The 22330-nt window shown below is 37.3% G+C and overlaps 1 protein-coding gene across 1 annotated transcript in view; it reads right to left on the bottom strand.

Moving 5' to 3' along the window:
* Nucleotides 1-9147: 9147 nt before the first annotated feature.
* Nucleotides 9148-22330, bottom strand: part of iars1 (isoleucyl-tRNA synthetase 1) — a 32400-nt gene continuing 19217 nt past the window's right edge. Inside the window, exons 22-34 of the mRNA XM_087800558.1 lie at nt 21887-21964; nt 21335-21456; nt 20319-20421; nt 20152-20235; nt 19406-19580; nt 16662-16774; nt 16179-16274; nt 14021-14197; nt 13766-13886; nt 13010-13135; nt 12808-12951; nt 11299-11451; nt 9148-9986 (exon numbers count right to left, since the gene is read on the bottom strand). Coding sequence (XP_087656684.1) covers nt 9904-9986; nt 11299-11451; nt 12808-12951; nt 13010-13135; nt 13766-13886; nt 14021-14197; nt 16179-16274; nt 16662-16774; nt 19406-19580; nt 20152-20235; nt 20319-20421; nt 21335-21456; nt 21887-21964 — 1575 coding nt within the window. The 3' untranslated portion in view covers nt 9148-9903. The remainder of the gene's footprint in view (nt 9987-11298; nt 11452-12807; nt 12952-13009; nt 13136-13765; nt 13887-14020; nt 14198-16178; nt 16275-16661; nt 16775-19405; nt 19581-20151; nt 20236-20318; nt 20422-21334; nt 21457-21886; nt 21965-22330) is intronic.

Below are 22330 nucleotides of genomic sequence, written 5' to 3'. Positions count from 1 at the left end.
ATTGTTGACATTTAAAAAAAATAATGCAAGTTTGTTGTTTGATTTGATATACATTTTATTTAAATATAAACCAAAAAACAACTATGAAGAAAGATTGTTATGATATAGAGGCCATTTTTCACAAACAAGAGGTACTTGATAAACAGACCAATAAATAAATAAAAAAAAACAATGATTTATAATGTCATTAATAAAATAAAATAAAATAAATTTAAATAAATGTATTGCTTTTTTTTATATATATAATTTTACTAAAATATCCAGAGCTGCACTTTGTATAGGTATCGTTAAATTAAAATGTTGATGTTAAATGGTGTATTATGGATTCCTCACAAAGCCAGAGTACGCTCAGTGGAAGCAGTCACAACAGATTAGTTCTGAACTTTTGGTCGTCGCTCCAAAATCTGATGAAAATTGTCAATCAGTCAATCATTGCAGACCATATTTTCTCACATGCTTTTCTTACACTTTTCTAATGTCAGATTGTTGCTATAAAACTAACATAATCGATTTATTTTAGCAGAGAGTGGACTAATGTTGTGGAAATGATCACAGAAATTGACCATAGCTAACACTTTATGTAGGAAGGATAAGAGGCAAACGTGAACTCAAAAGTTTCCATCAAAGGGAAGAACTCTGTTCAGGGAAAGAACAGACTAAACAGTTGTGTGTAAAAAAAAATGGCTCACATAAGCACACACACAATTGAAGTGAAAGCCTGAAGAAGAATGGCAGAGGAGAGGACTTCCCATGCCCCCCTTGCCCTGTCGCTTAGACATCTCCCACAGGCCCTGCTGTAAATAGCCTTAAATACACCATGACAAACAGTCAAAAAAAAAACTCTCTACAAAGAGTATCCATTAAACGTGCTTCTTTTAGAGTGGAATTGTATTTACGTGCAAAAACAGTTTTAAACAAATGTTGATCTGATTGAATTTTTTATTAGACTTCATCTAAACTATACTCCTGTTGTGTATTGTTACTTCACCTCCGCACAAACATGCCTCACCAAGCCTGCCACACACACACACACACACACACACACACACACAAGCACGCACACGCACACACACACGCTGCTGACTACAGTACAAATACCCAAACTAATACTGTGATTGTGGGTAATTATATATATAATTAATTAAAGTGTTTTACTTATAAAATTCCAAAGATCCCTCTGATATTTCTCTGCAACATTTGAACTTTCATTTAAACAAGAAATATAGTTTATCAGCATCTTTCTCCGACAGAGACAAAGGAAAGTGCTGTTCATGTTGCACGCAAAAATATATGCGACTTCACAATAGTTATGAGAGTAAACACACTTGGTTGCACAAATTAGGTATGAGCAACGCATTGAAGACGGCAACAACGATTTTTTTTGTTTTTTTTACAAAGTATGTAGTATCCTACAGATCGTATCCTACAGTTAACTTACACACACACGTCTAAACTTAATAATGACTTATTTTAAAGTTACTTTTTGCAGGGAAGCAATTTTCACAGGATGTTACAATTTTAAGGGATAGTTCACCCAAATTTCACTCATTTTCTACTCATCCTCATGTCATCTAAGGGTTGAGATTATTTTCAGAGTAATTATTTCCTTTTTGAAGTTATAGGCAAAAAAGGAATGTTCATATGACCGGAGTTAACTTTTCTTCGTCCAAAAAGACAAACTTCAAAACGTCCAGATACCTTCATACTTGCTCGTCTGTAACGTCCCTCTGGTGTTGAAGCCTTGACGTCAGGAATTGTTCAGAGAAAAATGAAACTACTTTATACTTTAAATCTAACGTCTATTCTAAGGCCTTGAACTGAGACACTTCGAGCGGCTACAAACTGTTTTAAAATATAGACTTTTTAGATTTTTCAGAAAAGTTTCTCATGTCGAGGCTTCAACACAAGAGGGATGTTACAGACGAGCAGTATGGATGCATATAAAAAATGTTTTAAGTGTGTTTTTGGACGAAGATGACGAAGAAAAGTGAGAGTCAAAGGACATAGACCTCTGCGGTAACTCCTAAAACACATATTACTTTGAAAACAACAAAACCTTAGTCGACATGAAAGTGAAAATGAGTGAGTGCTTTGTGTGTGAACCCAGGTTGCCGTCATTAATTTGTGTAACATGAAGTGACAACAGCTCAAGACAAACCCCACAATATTATGTAGTAAACACAAAAAAGGATGCATCTTGTTATTGTCCCGGAATCTAAAGCCGATCGAAAGAGAAAACGTTCACCTCACCATCACAACGTTACTACATAAACTATCCTGGGAAAAGTCTCTTTCAGCTTCACTTGAAGCGTTGTCGAGGAAAGGTTTGACCTGAATGATCTCACTCCAATAATCCTGCTAATGTGTGCTTTATCCAGGAGTTTAGGTTTTCCAAGAGCTACTGCTGAATGTCCTTTTTTCTTTGCTTTCAACTCACAAACGAGAGTAAACAGCGTGAGCTTACAGTGGCATGATTAGAGGCGTCTTATATAACGGACAGAAGCATTAACGGGGAGATTATAAAGTGCAAATTCATAGAAATGTGACGATTTATTCAAGACTCCAGTCCAACACAAAGTAAGGTTTTTGTTATAACAAACACACAAGCTTGAGACTATATTATAACTGAAGCCAGTATAGAAAATGTGATCATTGTAGTCAGTTCTGTTAGGATGCACATTCTTTAACCCTTGTGATGGGGTTACAAATGGGTTTGTGGTATCCCTTGTGTTGTCTATGGGTCAAGATCAACGACCTACACCACTGTATATGTATTTTTGGAAGGGAGGTCGTTCACCTTGACCCAAAGACAACACAAGGAATAGCACAAACACATTCTTTTTGGTCACCTTGACCCTCAGATAAGAGTTAAGTCTTCCTGTAGTTTCATGATATTTAAGCTTTATCGTTTTTGTAGTATTTGTTTCACCCCTGATTTTAAAAAATGTACAGAATATGTTTAAAAAGAAAAGTCTGCTTTTATTAGATACCTTATAGACTTATTGCAGCGCTAATGCAGTGGTGCCCTGGACCCCAGGATCCCAACACAGGGACCAAAACCAATACGCGTGGTATTTGTACAGAAAAACTATGTATAAATGTCTGTTGATTATAACTATTGTGTCTGAAAAAGTGTTTTATTTTTTAAAAAAGATGATTTTTCTGTAGTTAAACTAGCATGTGACTTTTGACAGGCAATGTTGTGGTTTTGGTCAAGTTTAATCAAAAATAAATGTTGAAACTAGTGAAAGTAAGTGAAACACAAACTACGTAGATTTGTTAGTTAGTTGTTTTTGATTGTTTAAGCGCTTCGTGACCCTGGTTTAAAAAAAAAACTTCTTATAATGACATCTTTAAAAAGGTTCTTGGTGCTTAAAAAACTGTTGTGGAATACTTCACTAGTGGACAAAACTAAAATATGAAATACAACCAGACTCATGTGACTTTTTTAAAGCAACCTGCTGAGGTTTGTTCATATTTTTTCTTAGATTTTTCTACATCCATAGCATGACATCCCAAAAATATTTTACAAGCCTCGCTCAAAATTCCTCTGAGACTCAATTCACTGAAGAAAATCATCATTAAAAAATCTAATTCACCTTCGCTTTATTTTAGGCTTTATATGTCGCTTGCGTTACGTGTCTCGATGAGATGCGTGTTGAACTATGAACTTCATGCTGTAAACCAATCACATCAAGCCGAGGGAAAAGTAGTTTGAACTGATAAGTTAAGAGATTTTCTTTTTCCTACAACATTATAGAGTTCAATTGGCATCAACTGGAATCTATATATATATATATATATATATATATATGAATAAAAGCATTGGTAAGTATTTGGTGATCCTGTGCAAGACGAGAGGAGAGTGCGGCCAGGGTGGAAGGTGCAGACGACTGTTGGTGGTGATGTGTAACTGAGGCGTTCAGGAGGATTTGCTGTGATGAAGGGAAATGCTCGAAGACAAAGAACAATTTTGAAAGATGGCTGAGACTGTCGCTCGGAAACCACACAATTGACGGTGTTGTGTTTCGAACAGAGGACGGTAGCATCGAACTCACACGACAGATTAACACAGTCACACAAAAGATAATCGGCTTTAATTTTTCACCCATCTGTCGGGGAAATTATGCGAAGACTTTCACACCTGCAGCCATGTTTTTTCAGCTGCTGCATGTGAGAATTTGTCACGGGTAAATTATTATTCCTTTCCGATGCAAATAGAACGAGGAAGGAACACGGAATGTGCATCTGTAATTAACGGCACTGAACGCCTCATTAGAAATTGTAATTTTTATTGAACACACAAGTAATCATGTCACGCCTGTTTGTTATTCCCCAGATGCTACTTTACTACACAAGAATACACAATGAGATTTATTTCTAAAAGAACTGTTGACTCTAGTGGAGGTGCTCAGGAACAATTGCTAACATTATACATGACTTGACCTCTCAGATGTTGCCATCTTTTGTTGCTGAACATCTGAACAAATATATACATTAAAAATGTATTAAAAATGGTTTATCTTTGAATAGAAGAAATGTAGGCCAATCACTCAAACGCCTCCTTATAAAGAGCATTCGCTCCATTATTTTTTAATCCATTTCGCTTCTTCTTCATGATGAATGTCCTTGACTTCCATCATGAGATATGATGAAGATATGACGAATAGCTGCTACCAAAGGTCAGATTCACCTGCACTGGCAGCGAAGGTTACACGTGTTTCGATAGAATATCTCTTGGATGATCATATAAAGTCAACGGTTTCTGAAAGTAAAGCTAGAAAATAATGTACTTATTTTGCAATGATGTTGAAACGTCACCTAACACAGTGATGCGTTCACTGAGAGGGAGTGAGATAGTGTTGAAAACATGTTTAGAGTGCGGGTAGTGGGATGTATTTTTTATTAGAAAGTCAGTCAGTTTACAGGTTTTGTTTTATATTTTTGAAATTTGACTGGAAAAAAAAAATATATATATATATATTTTTCACACTAAAGACACTTAAAAGTGCCATTAAATGTGAGACCATAAATCTTATGTAAAAATCAAGTCAAGTCAACTTTAAATCTAAATATTAAATACATATATTAAATTAAATATATATCTTTTTTAAATTAAAAACATATATAAATACTACGCAGAATATTAAATGTAATCCCTAAAACAATCTACGTTTCTTAAACCTCATGTTATCTGAGGGTCAAGGTGACCCATAGGCTTAAAACAAATGTGTTGTGGTATCCCTTGTGTTGTCTCTGGGTCAAGGTGGCTTTCTTCAATAAATATGCAGTTGTTGTTGCAGAGGTTGATCACCTGGACCCAGAGGGCCTTTGGGTCACTTTGACCCCGAGGTAACACAAGGTATTATAGATATGACAATAACTCTAAATAATCTAGATATAAAATGTTTAAATCAAAATCAATATTTTGCTTTTTGCTTTAAGTTTTATTTTGAACGTTCAATCTTCTCCGTGCATTTATCCTTATAGTGATGACATCATAACAGTCATGAGAGCTTTTATCATTATATGAAGCTTCTAATAAGGATGTGAGAAAACCTGTCTGACACAAACTAAATGTTCATACAAAAAGAAAGATGACATTTTCGGTCATCCTGTCATTGTTTGTGTTCCGACCAGGAAATGGAATGAACAAAATGCTTGGCAAAACAAAAAAAATTCTCATTTGAAAACAAATAGTTTTTAAAGTAAGTAACGATTGCATTTTAGGGGAAAACAATACATCGTACTCTTCACTCAACAAACGGTGAATGATTTAGGATTTGGATTAATATTTGGATGCAGATTTAATATTTATATACATGTTTATTTTTGTGTATATTTAGATAAAATAGGTTTAATATGTATGTTGCAAACGTAAGAGATATTTGGTGAAACAATAATAGTTCGAGTTCGGGATTCATAAATGTTTCAGAACACCTGGAGATTGTATGGTCAACTGAATAATAAAAAGTTTGTTTTTGCAAAAAATGAACAAACTCTAAAAAAAAGACTTAACAATTAAATGTATCATTACAGCAAAAAAATGTGAAAAAATTGGGATAAATTACTACAAGACCTGTTTTTTTTTTTAAATAGTTTTTACAACCAGGCGAAATTCATTAAAAAACAAGCGGGTTAAATTTGACATTCCCCCAACTATATGTTCGACATTTTTGGGTTTAAATTGAGTAAAAAACAACAACTGACCACAGTCGCTGGTGGTGACGCGCGGATTAATGGTAATGCCGCTGTGGCAACGACAGGATGTGTCATTTCCGTCCACTACAACTTTCAAATCATCACTTCTCATTTCACCATCACATACCTTCCATGTCTGGAACAATCCCACGTGTTGTGTTTCGAATTAGAGACATGACACCGGTTATTTAAAAAACGTCTGTCTGTCTGCCTTTTCACACCTTGGGTCGTGGATCAAAGAACGAAGCGGGACACATCCAGGAGGGGGGGGCTGGAAGACAGAAGCCCCCACCCGAGAACATTTTAATGATAGATTGCAAGAGGGCAAGTTAGGAAGTTCTCTCTGCGGGTGATCGAGACACAGGCAACTTGAAAGAACCATTTGCCGGAAAGAGACGACCTCCCGGCCCGGAAATTTGCCTTAAATATCGCGATGTTTCTACAGTTCGAGACCTTTTCTCCGGGACTATTGAACTGTACAGTCGCCGAGAGGAAGTGCATTCCGATCGATCGTAAAGCTTGTATTTTGTTTGACTTGAAGCGGCGAATAAATGACCCGTGACACACTCTCAATTGACCATCTTTCTCCACAAAGCGAAGTATAAGAACCGGAAGTGACAGCGTGTTAGAGCTCATGTTTTCACCGTTTTAATAGATATTACAAACAAAAATTTCAGTTTGACGATATACATATTAGTTAAGCTAGCTCGGCTAGCTAGCTAAGATAAAAATGTGAAGTTCAAAACGTAAAAAACAAAATAAGTTTTATTAGAGACTTACCAAAACACTTTTTCGGCTTGAAAAAAATTAATTGCTGAAATTGAAAATAAAATTAATTCATAAAAAAAAGAACCCCTAAAATTAAACATTAAAATATAATTTTCCATAGTTTTAAATACTTTAAAAATATGACTTAATAATAATCAATCTAAACGAGTTAGAACGAGTAAAAAATTGTGGGTTTTCGTACCAGATTAAAAAACAACAACTACAATACAATAATAATTTAAGCATTTTTTTGTAATTACTCTTTATTGCTTGACGGACCCTCACAACAGCTGCTGTTGCCCCCGTGGAATATCTACCTGCCCTGCACTGTTCTAACTTACACCGTCATAAAACAAATGTGGGGAAACTTTAAACTTCCAGCCTGGGCTCAGACTTGTTGTCCCTCATTAGGAGGAAGACTCACTAGTGCGACATCGCTTCAGCAGATGGGTCCTGACCTCCTCTCTTACCCGGGACCTGGCTGAGCACAGGAGGACAAATCAGGAGCAGCAGGAGCAGATGGGGAACAGGAGAGGCGAGACCACGGTATGTAGAAACACCAGCGTGTAGCTTCACCCGGGGAACAAATCAGGTCCACATTGACCAGAGCGGTTAATTGAATCTTCCTTTTCAGCAGAATTAGTTTTAAGAATAGTGACGACACGATAAGAGAACCATCAACGGAAGCTGAAAGAAATTGAAATCAACAAGCCACAGGTTAACCAGCTTCATGAAGAATCGACCGTGACCATGAAAAAAAAAAGCCGCAGGGTGTTTGTAACAACAGCATTGTTTTCCTTTTACATCAATATTCATAACGGGCTCGGTCCAGAAGATGCACACAAATGGTTCTCCATTACGGCGTTAAATGAGCGTTGAAAGATTCATGGGCTCGGCTGTGGTCGGCTGATTACGAGGTCAACGGCGGCCACAGCATTAAAAGATGGCTTCTGTGTGGCAGCTTTCATAAATCACGGTCAAGTTTGGCCGTCTCGCCTGATCCAGAGCCACATTCTGCCTTCTGGCTCAGCTCCAATAAGCACCATTAATCATCTTATAAAGATTAAAAAAAACAAAAGGCTTGTTCAAAACATTTTTAACAACATCTACACTGCATTACAGGATTAAGTAAAAGAAGAGGGTGAAGAAGAGAGTGCAGGCAGGGAAGAAGGGGTTGAGATGACCGACAGTGAAAAACATAAATGAAGGAGAACTAAAAACTATATTTCTCTAGCTTAAGGGTAAACAATTACATTAATTGTGTTGGAACTTACCCGATTGAGACCTTGGCTCCGGCAAAAGTTTGCCATTATACAACTAAAGAAACAATGTGTTTGTAATAGCCAGGAACAGAGGCATTAGAGGGTTATCAAAATGTCTTCCATCCGTCTACCATTTAACCAGGGTCAGGTTGTGGGGGCAGCAGCTGGTGCAAAGATGTCCAGACTTTCCTTTTCCTTACAGAAAGACTTTCCAGTGCTCTGTGAACACTGGGACAGAGTCTTTCCAGCCTGACCAGTTCTGCTCCGAGACCTTTTCCTCGTGGGAAATGTCTCGAACATCTCCTATCCATAAGTTATCAGAGTAAACTTCACTTCAAAGTAAAGAAGCAGCAGTTCTATTCGAGTCTCTCCTAAATGCCTGAGCTCAGCACATCATGGTCTAAGAGAGAAAACTATTGAGAGAAACTCCTGCTGTGGAAGGATTTCTCCGTAAAATATCAAATTAAAAAGCGTATTTTTAAGCAAAGCATTATCAAAAACAGTATTTATATTTTCAATAACAGAAAAGTTGACATTTTGATAATAAGTTTTGAAAATAAAATCTTGAATTAATACGTCAGATCCATCGTCTATCAAGGAATTTCTAAAGTGTTTTTGGTTAAAATTACGATACATTTTAAAATTAAACTTAACATTTACATTAGCATTAAAATGGATTTAAATTGACAGTTTTAATCTTTGAGAAGATTCTGGAGAGTTGATGAGATGGTCAGTCTACAGTAAAAGGTACCAGGAAGGTACAATGACGCATATATTCGATTGAACAGCCCTAACAGTGAAAGAATTGACATGAACTGAACATGTGATTATAAAACACTGGACACATTTCATGAACCTATTGTTCCTGAATAGGTGGACCTGATTGAACACTCTCACAATGAGCGAGAACACAAGATTCAAGTCACCAACGATTTATTCCATGTGTCATTTAAAATAGTACATTATTCCTTTGTTGCCCTTTTTCATAACAGTACCCCGTTTACTTTCATAAAAAGGTAGAGCGGACAAAAATGCATTCCACCTTGTAAATGCCTGAACAATCGTCCAGGGACTTCCAGAGCTCTGAGGAGAATTGCTTCATCTGTTCGATTCAAATGGGTGTGTAAGCACAAAAGAGAAAATTGGTTTCGCCAATTATGAGTCTCGCATAATTACTCCGGACTAAGCTGCTCTCACAAATGAATAAAATGTATAATTTTACCATTAGCATCAACAGAAAGGAGGCAGGGACGAGGGCCAGCTGGTCGGCCTCGGCATCAGGAGGAGCCGGTGGAAGATGCTTGTTGATTTGTGGTTAATGTGGAGAGCGCTTTATCTGCCTTCAGGCGATTCACCGTTGCCATGATTGGCCGATCACACCTTCGCCTTCACGCGTCCATCCAGCTGGTCTGTTCAGCTGTTGTGTTTAAACAACTATTCCCATGTGAAGCAGATCTGTGAGAGGACGGAAGCACTTTCTCGGGTGCTTTCAATCTCACCTGGTTTTGTAACAAAACATGATAAAAGAGTCCGGACATGATGGGCAGAGGGGGAGGTGGGGTCAGTGGGTTTAAATCATTGGACCCGGAGGACGAACGTTGTTAAAAAGACGTTATCAATTACCGACATTTAAGGAAGTGGTCGTGAAATCTGTGACTGACGTTTGAGGATTTTATGCTTCAGCAGTCGTGGGGAACACTTGGATGAAAAGGGATTTGGTGTCGAGAGATTTCACGGAAGCGTCCGCCGGCAGCTCTGGGAAAACAAAGACAACATTTCCAAATGACAATCAAACATTGAGGAGGATATTGAATAAATTCAACTTTAGCGTTTCACATGTAAACTGAAATACATGGTCGGGAGTATTATAGTAATCACTCGCACAATACAGTGGAAAGTATTTGCGCGAGTGCAAGATGTTAGGCTTAATAGCATGTTAGTCATGAGTTCCCACCGTCTATAAATTAACATAGAGAAGGTGATAAAATACATAACAGTCAAAGATCCAGAATGTTTATAAAACGTATAAATTACAAAGTTCAACTATTCATACAAATAAAAGACTAATAATAAGTAAATCAAAGTAATAATTTAAAAGTTTAAAAAGGAGAACATGTTTTGGCACATGTTCATTATTTTTTATAGAATAGAATAGAATAGAAAAGCTTTATTCATCCCCAGAGGAGAAACACACTTTTACAACAGCGCAGTTTAAAAAAAATAAAGTGCAAGGAAAAAAATAAAAATAAAAAAGATAATACAAAATAAAAGAAAAAAGATCTTAAAAATATACAATTATTTACAAAATTAGAAATTTAACACTATTAACAAAATACAATAGAATAAAATAAAATAAAAATAAAAACAAAAAAAGTAAAAAATAAAATAAAACACACGAGAGGAAAAACACACTACGGATTAGCATCAGGATATTTAAAGTATTGTATTTAATTTTTTTATATTTTATATTCCATTCATATTATTTCATTTTTATATTTTGTAACACCACCACATCACAGTCCTGTGTTATGTTTACAGAACTAGCAATAAAGATCTTATTAAATCCCATTTGTCAAACTCGTGGCAACGAAGCCAAATCAGGCCCGCCAAGCCATTTTCTGTGGCCCGTAGCATAGCTTCCTAAAAATAAAGTTTCAAGAAGCATTTTGCCAAGATGGCAGTGTTTAAGATAAAGGAACATAAAGAGTATGGATGACAGAGACTTTGAATAACTGTAAAACTGAGGTTAACATTGAAGTAGTTTAATGGGAATTGTATACTTCATTAAAGAGTTTGTTAAATTTAGACCATTAGTGACCAAATATGCTAAGGTTGTGGCTTCTTGTGTGATTGAGTTTGACACCAACGACCCATGGTATTTAAAAAAAAAAAAAAAAGAAAAGCTAATTAAAATATCACAAAAAATAAACAAATAAAACAATTAAATTAAAAGGCAGTTGTTTAAACTCAAGGATAAACAGAGAAAGAACACTGTGTGTGAAAGGGTCATCATAGTTGTCAGTGCTTTTATCTTGAACTATTCTCCAGTATCTAGAATGGTCTTCACCTTGAGTGAGGTCCTGGTCCAGGTACAGCTTGAGTCGTCTGCTTCGGAGGCCGAAGACCTTGGCGGCCTCAGCCAGGATTCCAGAGTAGTCCAGAACATTCTGTCCGACCGGGTTGTTCAGCAGCAGCGTCGCCACTTCACCGGACTGGCACTCTGGAGCAGAGAGGCGTTGGAATGAATTGATGCACTGTCACCAGTGTTTTAAACATTATTCAAAGAAGCTAAAACATCATGTCAGGTGTCAACATGACGTGTATGCTTCTTCTCATAAGAAGGTTGTTGAACAAAGGACGTCATCCAGATGTTGGTAAAAAAGGCAGAAATGATCTGCAGCGTTGATTGTCAGGCAGAAACATTAGGTGCTTAGGTGTGTCTTTGTGACATTTTCCACTCTATTTGTGTGTTCGTGTGGGTGGGTGGGTGCATGTCAACCAGCAGGCACTCCACTGAAAGGGCACTGTCTGCCACACTTTAATGCTATTTATCAGGATGTGAGAGCCAGAAGCACCAGGAATGAAAAAAAAACACATGATGCATATACCACTGAAATTATACCTGTGGATCAATAATGTGACTCAAAAATTGACCTGTTGATCTAAATGTCATTACATGCATGCACAGTGCCAATATTTGAACACAATACTGGATATAACATAATTTCAAGTAGATGCAAAATTATGTCATAAAAGTAAATCAGTGCCTTCAAAATAGTGAACGGTTGAAGGAAAAATGTTGAAAGTTCTTTTTTTTTAAGTGATTAAAATATTTTTTAAATGAAATAATCTTTTGTACACATAGAATTTGATATTATAATTACACTAATTCAAATATATATTTTCTAAATTTAAATTGGTATAATGGACCAGACAATACCGAAAGAGTACCGAGCTACTGATCAAATTTTCAGTCAAACCCAACAACATTTAAGTCATTAAAAAAAGCAGTTTCAATATTTTAAATGTTTCATTCTACTATTTAAATTCTGATGTAACCGATAATCCCATAGTATGTGTTGTAAAAACCTACAAAAAAAATGTATTTATAATATTTTCATTAAAATGTTCCGGATTGGTTATAGTGCCACTAATGTGTTGATTTGAGTACCAGCTGTATCACGCCCGCTTTGTTTATACAACGATTCCCTATGAGGAGTAGACTTCCTGGATTGATGACACATGTTGACAAACATTGATGCTTGACCAATCACATCAGTGTGGGTGTGGTTATGGCAAACAGGATTTCAGTGGGCGGGGCTTAAGATAATTTTATAATGGAAATATTTTAATGAAGAGAATTTTGTACAAACACATACTGATGAGTACAATGGACTTCCAAGATCCATTAAAGACGCAGTGATTTCCTAAAGGGTAAGAATGTGTTGATTTAATTGTAATAACTAATCTAAATGAATCACCTTGACACATTAGACGCCACTAGCTCAGCTGTGATAATGTTCACGTTCATATGTCTTGTGAAGGAAACATAACCAGAATCTAGTGAACTTCTCACCGGCTGGTTTGGCATCACACAGCAGCAGGTTCACGTAAGGACACTGGGGTCCATTGGTGGCGGGAGTGGAGTCTGGTTTGGATCCTGTTGTCACCGTCAGCGTTTTTCCGGTCAAACTCTGGACGTCCACTTTGCTTGTCAACTCTGCAACGAAGCCATTGTTACTTCGTGTTCTGAGTAAAACAGCAGATCTCAAACTCGCCTGTGGTGCCGTTGAAGAAATGGAGCTTAGCATTATTGGTCCCAAAGATGCTGCTGCAGACTCTCTTGAGCTGGTCCACGTCAAAACCATTATCCCCCTTTGGGTTTTCAAGCAGAACCATTCCATCTAGACAGGGTCACAGGGTTAGAGACGTCAGACCAACAGACGCCTCGATATTACTCATGAATACAAAGAATGAAATCCACACTAAATATTAATGCCTTTGGTCGGAATAGCACTAGCAACTTATATAGAACCAATTAAGGTGAAACTAAGGTATATCTTATCCCTCTAAGAATTAAAGGTTAAAGTTCTGTGCTTCTGTCCTTTCTCTTTACTTCCACTCTCTCTAGTCTGGATCACATCATCCTGCTGACATCTGCTGCCAACCTTTTCAAATCCTTATGACTTCTCTCCCTCCCCGGCTGTCTTCCCACGCTTCTTTGTCCTTTTGCTTCACCTCAAGGACCGAATAAAATGTTCATAATTAAGTCCTGAACCCAAGTTAATTGAGCATTATAATATTACACTATTTATATAGAACAAAAGCAATAATTGAATTGATATTATATATTATTTGTAATTATATATAATACATTTATATAGATATTCCACTAAGTTCAAAACATTAATTCATTAAAACATTGACATTAATGGATTTTAAAAATATCTAACATTTTCACTTGTTTTTGTCTAAACCTCTAAAATAATGTTCTAACTATACACAGGTGCATAAAAGACCAAAGCTACAGTTACCTCTTTCCTTGTTGTTGACCTTCACTTTCAGGTTCACGTAGGTACAAGCCGGCCCAACTATGGGAGCCAGAGAGGAGGAGGAGCCCTTCACGATGGTCAGCTCCAAGTCCGTGCCCTTCAGCTGTTGGTAGATCAGTTAGTAAAAAGGAAAAATATATAACCTTGATGTTTTTACAGTCATTGATGAAGTTGATGTCCCATAAGTAATAAAGCCATGCTTAAAGAACGCGACTAGATGAAGATCTGGGGTCTCACCTGAGTCTTCTCCTCAATGATGACACTGGCGTTCTTGGGTACAGATGAGCAGGAGAGCGGAGCTTTGGTCGTAGCCAGGATGAAGTCAGTGTGCGCCTGGATGACAGAGTGCAAGTACTCCCCCTCTGGCTGACAGCGGTAGTACACCGAAATGTCATCTGATGGCACCAAACGGGCCTAAAAGACAAATAAATAAATAAGAAATCTCAAATGTTATTGTTTTTCAGAGCGGATGACTGTCATCTGGAGAAAGAATTGACCACTGCACTTGTATAAAAACCACGTCAACACAAGTTAAATAAAAGCACAAGATAATTGACAAAGCTTTAATGTCAACCGTCATTTCAACAAAGTTTAACTAATTTATCCATCTCGCATGATTTAAGGTGAATCAGAAAACCAAAAAAACCCTTGACTGTAATATCTTTATGAATGGTGAGTAAAACAAAATCCATGTGGCTCTGGTTTAAAACACAGCATCCACCCTCCAGTACCCTTGACTCCTTCATGCACATTAATCTCCAATCGATAAAGAGTTCACCAGCTCCCCCTGTCAAGGCGGAGCAGTAATCCCACCCACACAGGTACGAGTGCGTAGTAGTGTGTATAACCCAATCAGTGAGGTAGTTGATACCCTTATTACTCATCCCCACACATAACCACGCTGAAGCCTGTGGACTCCTACAATCCACTTTAAACATGTCAAAGAGTTATTGGAAACCAATTCCGTCCTCCAGGGTGGAAAATTCCTAACAGTTTGAAACGACTGGAGGAATTCAGCCGGGGTTGGAGCCAGCGCACACCGCTTTAGGGAGACGGAAAATCTGTTTGTTTCTTATGAAAACAGGGGCTAATCCGTCTTTACTCCTGCAACGGCATCAAAGTTCCGACCGAGTGTGAGAGGCAACAGACTATAATTAAGCTTCCATTAAGCCTGGCTTATTATGAAGAAACTTCTAAATGACGCCGCAGTGGAAAGATTCTTTTGGACTGTTCAGGACAAATTAGCATGAGGTGTAAAGAAACGAGGAGGATGATGAGCCTGAAGGAATTTTGACAACACTATAAAGGTACACAGCTTTGTTTGATGAATTTACAATGTAGGGAGTGGCGCATTGGTGGTCAGTCCTAATCTGGCTAAATGTTGAAAACATAAAAGCACCGAGACGGCAAATACCTCCCACAAAGAGTCAATTCCCTTTTAAAAAGAGCAAACACTCAAACCAACCAACATGTGATTACATTAATTACATCATATAAAGAATTATCTTTCTCAAAAGTTCAAAAAATAATAAAAGTTGAAATTCCAAGTCAAACAAGAAATGTAGGAACTTCTTGAGAGACAGACCGGGAAAATGAATATCATGATCTAGTCACAGAAAGATTTCTGAATTCTCAATTTTAGTTTGTAGTCATTGGTTGAAAAGTAAGGTTGCAGGAAATCTGCTCTACAGCCCTTAAAAGTCCCCCACAATAGTACACCGTGTCACCACATTCAAATGGAAGAAGTTATTTTAGTAATGACACTGTATTCTGTCTTAATGAATAATGTTAATGGAGTTTTTCTTTTTTCTTTATGGTTCTGAACAGGGGAGACGAGCAGCATAAGAAGCCATAGAAGTGAATGACAATTTCTTCAAATCTTTAAAATGAAGATTTTATTTTTAATATGATCTTATTATATACTCAAATTATTTGAGGGTCAAGAAAATATTCACAAAACCGACAAGCAAAAGTCGGAGAGAATTTGAGTAAGTTATATTTAGAGTTAATAGAATAATAAATAAAGAATACAAATTAGCGGTCATAATCATTTTCTACATACTCACACCTCATGAGAGCATTATAAAGGGCAACATGTGACCCCAAACCAGCACTTTGCAAATGTCTGTGTTAAATCCTAGAAAAAGTGGGGCACCCTGACAGATGTTCAACAAGGTTTTGATGAAATCAATATCTTAGCTACCAGCTATGACCAAACAGAATTAATTTTAACAACCTCATCACGGGAAGACATAACTGACTACAAGCAATAAAACAGCTTTCTACCATTTCTGATGACGTTCATCCAGCACATGATTGTTGAATTCAGAAGCGATGTGCTATTGCGTCACAGATGAATTCACAAGGTTCAGTATTCCTTAATGAGTTTCCCCACCTTCTTGCGTAGTTTCTGTATGCGGTTGATGACCTCTCTGGCGACTCCTTCATCCACCATGGACTGGTCTGGTGAGACATCCAACAGGACGAGGACCTGACACGACAACCAAAGTTCAAACTTGAATCACAATAACAAGCCCATTTATATCGCACAGATTATTCACATTTTATGTGGCTCAATATTCTAGTGAAGCTCACTAGCTTCTCTAGAAGAAAAATAACCATCAGTGGAGCAGAAACTTTAGGATTTAGGATCCGATTTTACACTCAAAATCTGCATTCCTCAACCTAAATACAAGTTTAAAGTTCTTATATACAGTATATTTAGCAGATTTATTTGAAGTGAAATGATCAGATGAGAAGCGCCAAAACAGAAGGATCCAAACTGAAGCCTCAAACTGTTCATCTTGTGATGAAAAGAATACAAATTGTATCTTGTTTGTGAGCGAACAATGACATTTAAATGTAGTGAGAAACAAACCTGTGAGTCAGAGTGAGCTTCATACTGTGCAGCCGAGCCGGAGCTCTGGTCGAAGGTGTACATGAGTCGCAGATCTTCCTCGTGGAGCTCCTGTCCGTCAACCATGATGGATCCTCAGAAACAAACAAAAGATTATTTTATTTTAACTTTGCTATCAGTCAATGATTTATTCACATCGATACAAAACAGTGATGTTAGTCAAATTACGAGGCTCGGGTTTTATTTACATTTGCATTAGTCTCATGATCATCGGCTTATCGAGGAGTTTGGAAACAAAGTAAGAGGATTTGTAAACTTGGAAGGAAGACAGCAGTGGACCAAGATTTTTCGAGATGTTAGTGAATTAACACAACAGTGAGGTCCAAGAATGTGAGAAGCCAGCAGTGAGAACAGAGGATGTTAAAGGTAGGTTGCTATGGCAACCTGTTGGAATGAATAAATAAAAATCTTTTTTTTTTATTGAATTACAAGGTAAAACAAGTCATGAGTCATTACGTTGCTTATTAAAATGTAATTCATTTAATTTATTCTGCATTTCATCAGCACTGAGGTCTCACCAGCAAAGTCAGCCAATATCTGCACTTTCAAACAATAGTGCTAAAGCAATCTACTGGGGTTTATATTTTTCAGGTTGCCTTTGGCAGCAATTACCCATGTCTTTGATTTGACTGAAAACCATGACCAGGATTCTTTTCCACTCTCTACTTTAGCTGCCCAAAGGCTGGGTGAAACAGTCACTGGATCTCTCTCTCTGATTTGGATTCCTTCACTTTGATAGTATCCCTCACACCTCCACCACCTCTTTTCATCTTGCTATGCTGCAAACCTCCCAGACCCGTCACATCCCCAGAATAATGAAACGATGTCAGGTGAGTGAAACTACCTCTGCTTTGAACACAAATGAACTGCACCCGACGCAAACCTTATAGCGTTAATTGGAGCATAGTTTTAGAGTCAGATCAAGGGGACAATGCAACTTTCAATTACAGGCAAACTGCTGTCTTTGAGCAGCATTTGCTCAAATAACACATTTAAAGGTGAACAAGAAGGAATAGTTTTGAAGGAAATTCAGTCATACCAGAACGTAACAAAAATTCACGTATATTAAGGCTCAAGCTAATTAACCTGATGATTATTAATACTGTTAGCTCACGGCTTAAGCTCAAGGTTCTGTACCAGGAATCCAACAAACACTCTCACAGTGTACAATCACTTAAAATCACAACTTTAATCAGACAGTGTTTTATTAAGTGAAATGTGTACACCTTGTTTTGACTAAAATCGTGTGTGTGTGTGAAGTCAATATAAAAATGGCAAATAACTTTCAAAACGCTACTAAATCCAATTAATCAGACACTAAGGTCCTTTTTTTTGTTTCGTTTTTAAATTCCTAAAAATATCATGACAATCGATCAGAAACTAGACAAATTGGAAAAACATTTATGGCAAAAAAAAGTATATCTGTGTTTCTTAGTTTGGATTCGGAGTAAACAAAACCTAAACAAAAAGATGGACTGAAATATTTCTAATCAAAGGTAAACTTTTAAATTAATAGTTGCATTTTTATGATAGCTTACTGCACACAATACTAAACATAATCATTAAAAATTAATCATTCGAATGTATATGCAAATCCATTTCAGAATTTTAACAGTATTTGCCCATGATAATGAATATTTGCATCAATCACAGCATCTTTATTTTCCAAACACTCTTCCTGACAATTGACTGGACTAAAATGATCCGAGAGATGTCGAGTTCCCACAGTCTGGCTGACCTCAACTTCACTCCCAGGAGACTCCGGGTCTCTCCCCCCCTTCCTGTAATTGGAATGAGGGGAAACCTTGGGCTTCTCAGATCCATACGAGCACTTATTAGAGAGGGTTAGAGGTAACACACTGAGGATGAACCATCTGCTCTCTACCTGCAGGCTTTTCATTCAATGATTTATAGCTTGTTGTGTTGAAAAACAAAATGTTTTCTAACACAATCAGTGAGTCCATAGTGAGATCAATATTTCCTGCATAAATATTGTGAATAAAGTGGTTAACAAGGATTCTAGCCCTAAGAGGAATAAAAGGTGCAGCTTTTTAAGAAATGGTCAGTGAGTGTGTTGAGCATTTGTGTAGAAAACCCCCACAAACACGAATAAACCAAAAGATCTAATACCTTTCCACAATCCATAAGACACTGTGGCTGTTGTTCAAATAATTCCATTAAAACATGTTTTTAACACCATTCAGACTGAATAAGTCCTAAAAGTGGGCATGTTAAAATGATCAGAAGTGTTGGTCCAGTTCAAATCGCCCTGTGACACAAATAATTACAACACAACATAAAGATTACAAGAAAACTAGTCCAGGAAATGTAGCCCAAGGTTTTATTAATGCAAAGCCAATAGACCAGCAGTAAATATAAAGAAGTAAAGGTTCTCATCCTGATGCATAGAAGCAACAGTTTTTATTTTACCTCATAGATGCAATTTTTACTTTAGGCCATTTATGGTAGTTACAAATTGCTTATGGCTTTTCCTTGATTTTCTGGAACTCCTGTGTTGTTTCTCAGTTTTATCTTGATCTTTAAAGTACATACTTTTTTGAGTATTGTTTTGATTGTTTAAGCGCTTTGTGACCCTGGTCTGGAAAAGCGCTATATAAATAAAAATTACACACTTACTTATCTCTTGTCAATCGGCCATTTTAAATACCAATGTAGTGGTTTCATAATTGAGAACTTAGGCCTACCTGATTTCTGGAAGGCTTCGAGTTGTTCACTCGTCAGCTCCTTGATAGAGGCTGTGATGGACTTAAACGCCGCCTTGAGTTTCTTGCCCAGCACCATGTGGTCCGGTTCTGCCCTGAGGCGAATGCCATACTTGTCTTTGTCCGTTGAAAGTGTCAATTGTCTGACATTGAGTTCCTTAAAAGCACACAAAAAATGAAATTATTTATAGTCAAAGGCTTGTTGTAGAAGCGCTTGAAGAGCTAGGACAGGGAAGTGAATTCTGTGATGTTCTGTTATTACATCTGTTTTGTCACTGACTTGTATGGCTTCTATTGCAAGGGCTAGCTTAAGATAGAACCAAGAGAAAAAAGGAAAATATGAATTTAAAGCACGTGTCAAAATCGAGACCCAGGGGCCAAATCCGACCTATGAATTTATTACATGTGGCAGTGGATAGTCGTCTCAAAATCAATAAGATAAGATAAACAGTTTGGCTGTGACTTCAACTGTTCCAAGATTTTGAACCCTTGTGTGATTGGGTTTGACACGCCTGCTTTATAAAATGCATTACTTAAATAATTCACCTTCCATGTAATACTAGTGACAAAATGTATTATTTTCAAATATTCATATTTTTGGAATCCTGGATGATATGGATGAGGTTTTGAAAAGGAACCAAGGAAACGTCACTGATGGCCTACTTTTTCCTTTTTTACCTTTTCTATATAAAAAAGTAAAAAAGATGATACAAAATAGTCTGGTTTACCTCTAGAATGTACTTCTGCAGCGACTGGATGTCTTTCAGAGCTTCTGGGTCCTGGTGAATCACGACCACCTCCTTCAGTGGGTACTGAGAGAACAAGGAGGGATGTCAAAAATATTGACTAAAATCTACCCAGTTTTTACTACTATGCATTTAAAATGTATTCAAACCTTCACTGGCAGAGTTTTTCTGTCTCGAATCACTCGACCGAGCTCGATCACCGACTGCATCTGTGACACGGCACTCTCAATGCGCTTGTCAATCAAAGCCTCCCTGAAGATTGAAAAAGAAATACATAAATAGTCCATATTTTTTTAAACTTGATTTCCATATGTGTTGTAAAGATCATCACTAAACACGGGTGCTATGGTCATGACTAAGTCAACGTTGGTAAAGCGGTTGGATCATAAAGCAACACTCAAAAGTGGAGACAAATTCACGGTTGAAAAGGGCAGAGGATTACATAAAACCCTGCTGGGAATTATTCACTGAAGCCCTGTACGACTTTAAGAGGGCAATTTAGGGACGGCAGAAGCATCATTACAGTAAATCTGGCAGCGAGTCTCACCTCCTAGTTAATGGAAATTTAAAATTTGAATGGGTCCTTAACGGTGGGAAATGGCAGGAGAAGATGAATACCACCCTCTCTAACCAAGTGAGGAGCAGAACCATCACTAGTGTACAGCTCTGGAACATCTAATAGGGTACATGCTTGCACATCGAAAAGTTAAAAAGGCACACATAATCACAAATAATAGCCATATTTAGTTGGTTTTCAGAGAAGGAGTAAGCAGTTAGAGTGTGCGAGCCCTTGCACTTTATTTTCAAGCACTAAAACTGGAGAGAAATCAGAGCCGAAGGAGCACAAGGGACCACCAATCACGTAATGAGCTGATTGAGGTGCTACTAGTGCCAACATCTGATTGGTAGCCGACCTTCGGGAACATTTAAAGTGGCTTAACTGGTTAATAAAGGAGATGAGATGAGCCCTATTGCCTTTTCTTTAACACTCAAACTCATTTATTATATATAGGAGTAAATGATCATCTAGGTGTTAATAAATGAATCAACTGTCCAGGAACACATTTCAACATGTGCTTTTCTCATAGACCGACTAGTTTAATTGAAATAAATTGCATTTGTTAGTTTTACCACTCACACTAAAAGCACTTTGGTCTTCTCCTACCTGACTTGGGGCAGCATGAGATAATGAATGCTTCCAGTGTCCTTCTCTTCTAAAGAGGCAGGGTCGATGAGGTGACGGAGATTTTGGTACATCATCTCTGTAATGAAGGGCGTGAATGGAGCCTGAGGAAGAAAGCAAAGCAGATGGAAGAGGCAGATATAATCCGATGCTTAATTTACATTCTCAGATACTGAAGGTCTGTTAATGTCAGAGCTTGAGCATCCACAAGAGGAGAAAACATTCTCTGCCATTATAAAAGTTCAAACTTAATTGTGCGCGTGTTCGATAATGATTGTTTTTTTCTTCGATCTCAGGGTAATTTATGCATTTGTCTGCTGGTGTTGACCTGCGCTAAGATAGCCGTGTTTTGCATCACACTCAAACATTATGACAAAAAAACAACTCCTACCACTCATGACTAATTCAAAAGCAAGCAGCTGCAATTCTCTCCCAAGCATTTTTTTTTGCACTCTCTAATCTGACAAGAAGAAAATTACCTATCATATATTCTGGCTTGTTTATATACTTGCAGAAAGCATTGGTATGACTCACCATCAGCCTGCACATGGAGAACAGAACACTGAAGAGGGTTTCGAGCGCCCACAGGCAGTCCTCGGTGCCACTCTCTCCCTGTAAGTCCACACAAACATAACTGCGTTAAAAGAGTGAACGCAGAGTGTCTGATGCATTTCAAACAAGACAAACTCAGGGTTAGCAGGGGCAAAAGATTGAAGACCTACACCAAGCCGTTCCTTTACACCCTTATTGTATTAGTAATACAATTTTACGCTTGAAAATATATATATTAAACACAATATATAACAATTAGCTCAACAGTATGTTGACAGTTAAGTTCTGAAACTCACTTTTTACACACCAATCCTTCAAAAGATTACAACAACAAAGATCTACAACTTAATCATCTGGTTCTTGTATCTTGATAAATATATATATATATATATAACTTATTTTTCCAACAGGACGAAAAATAAGGCA

The sequence above is a fragment of the Callionymus lyra genome, chromosome 10 (assembly GCF_982586985.1).
Source record: "Callionymus lyra chromosome 10, fCalLyr1.hap1.1, whole genome shotgun sequence".
NCBI lineage: Eukaryota > Metazoa > Chordata > Actinopteri > Syngnathiformes > Callionymidae > Callionymus > Callionymus lyra.
Note: the sequence above shows the minus strand (reverse complement) of the source record. Positions and strands in the feature narration are given on the sequence as shown.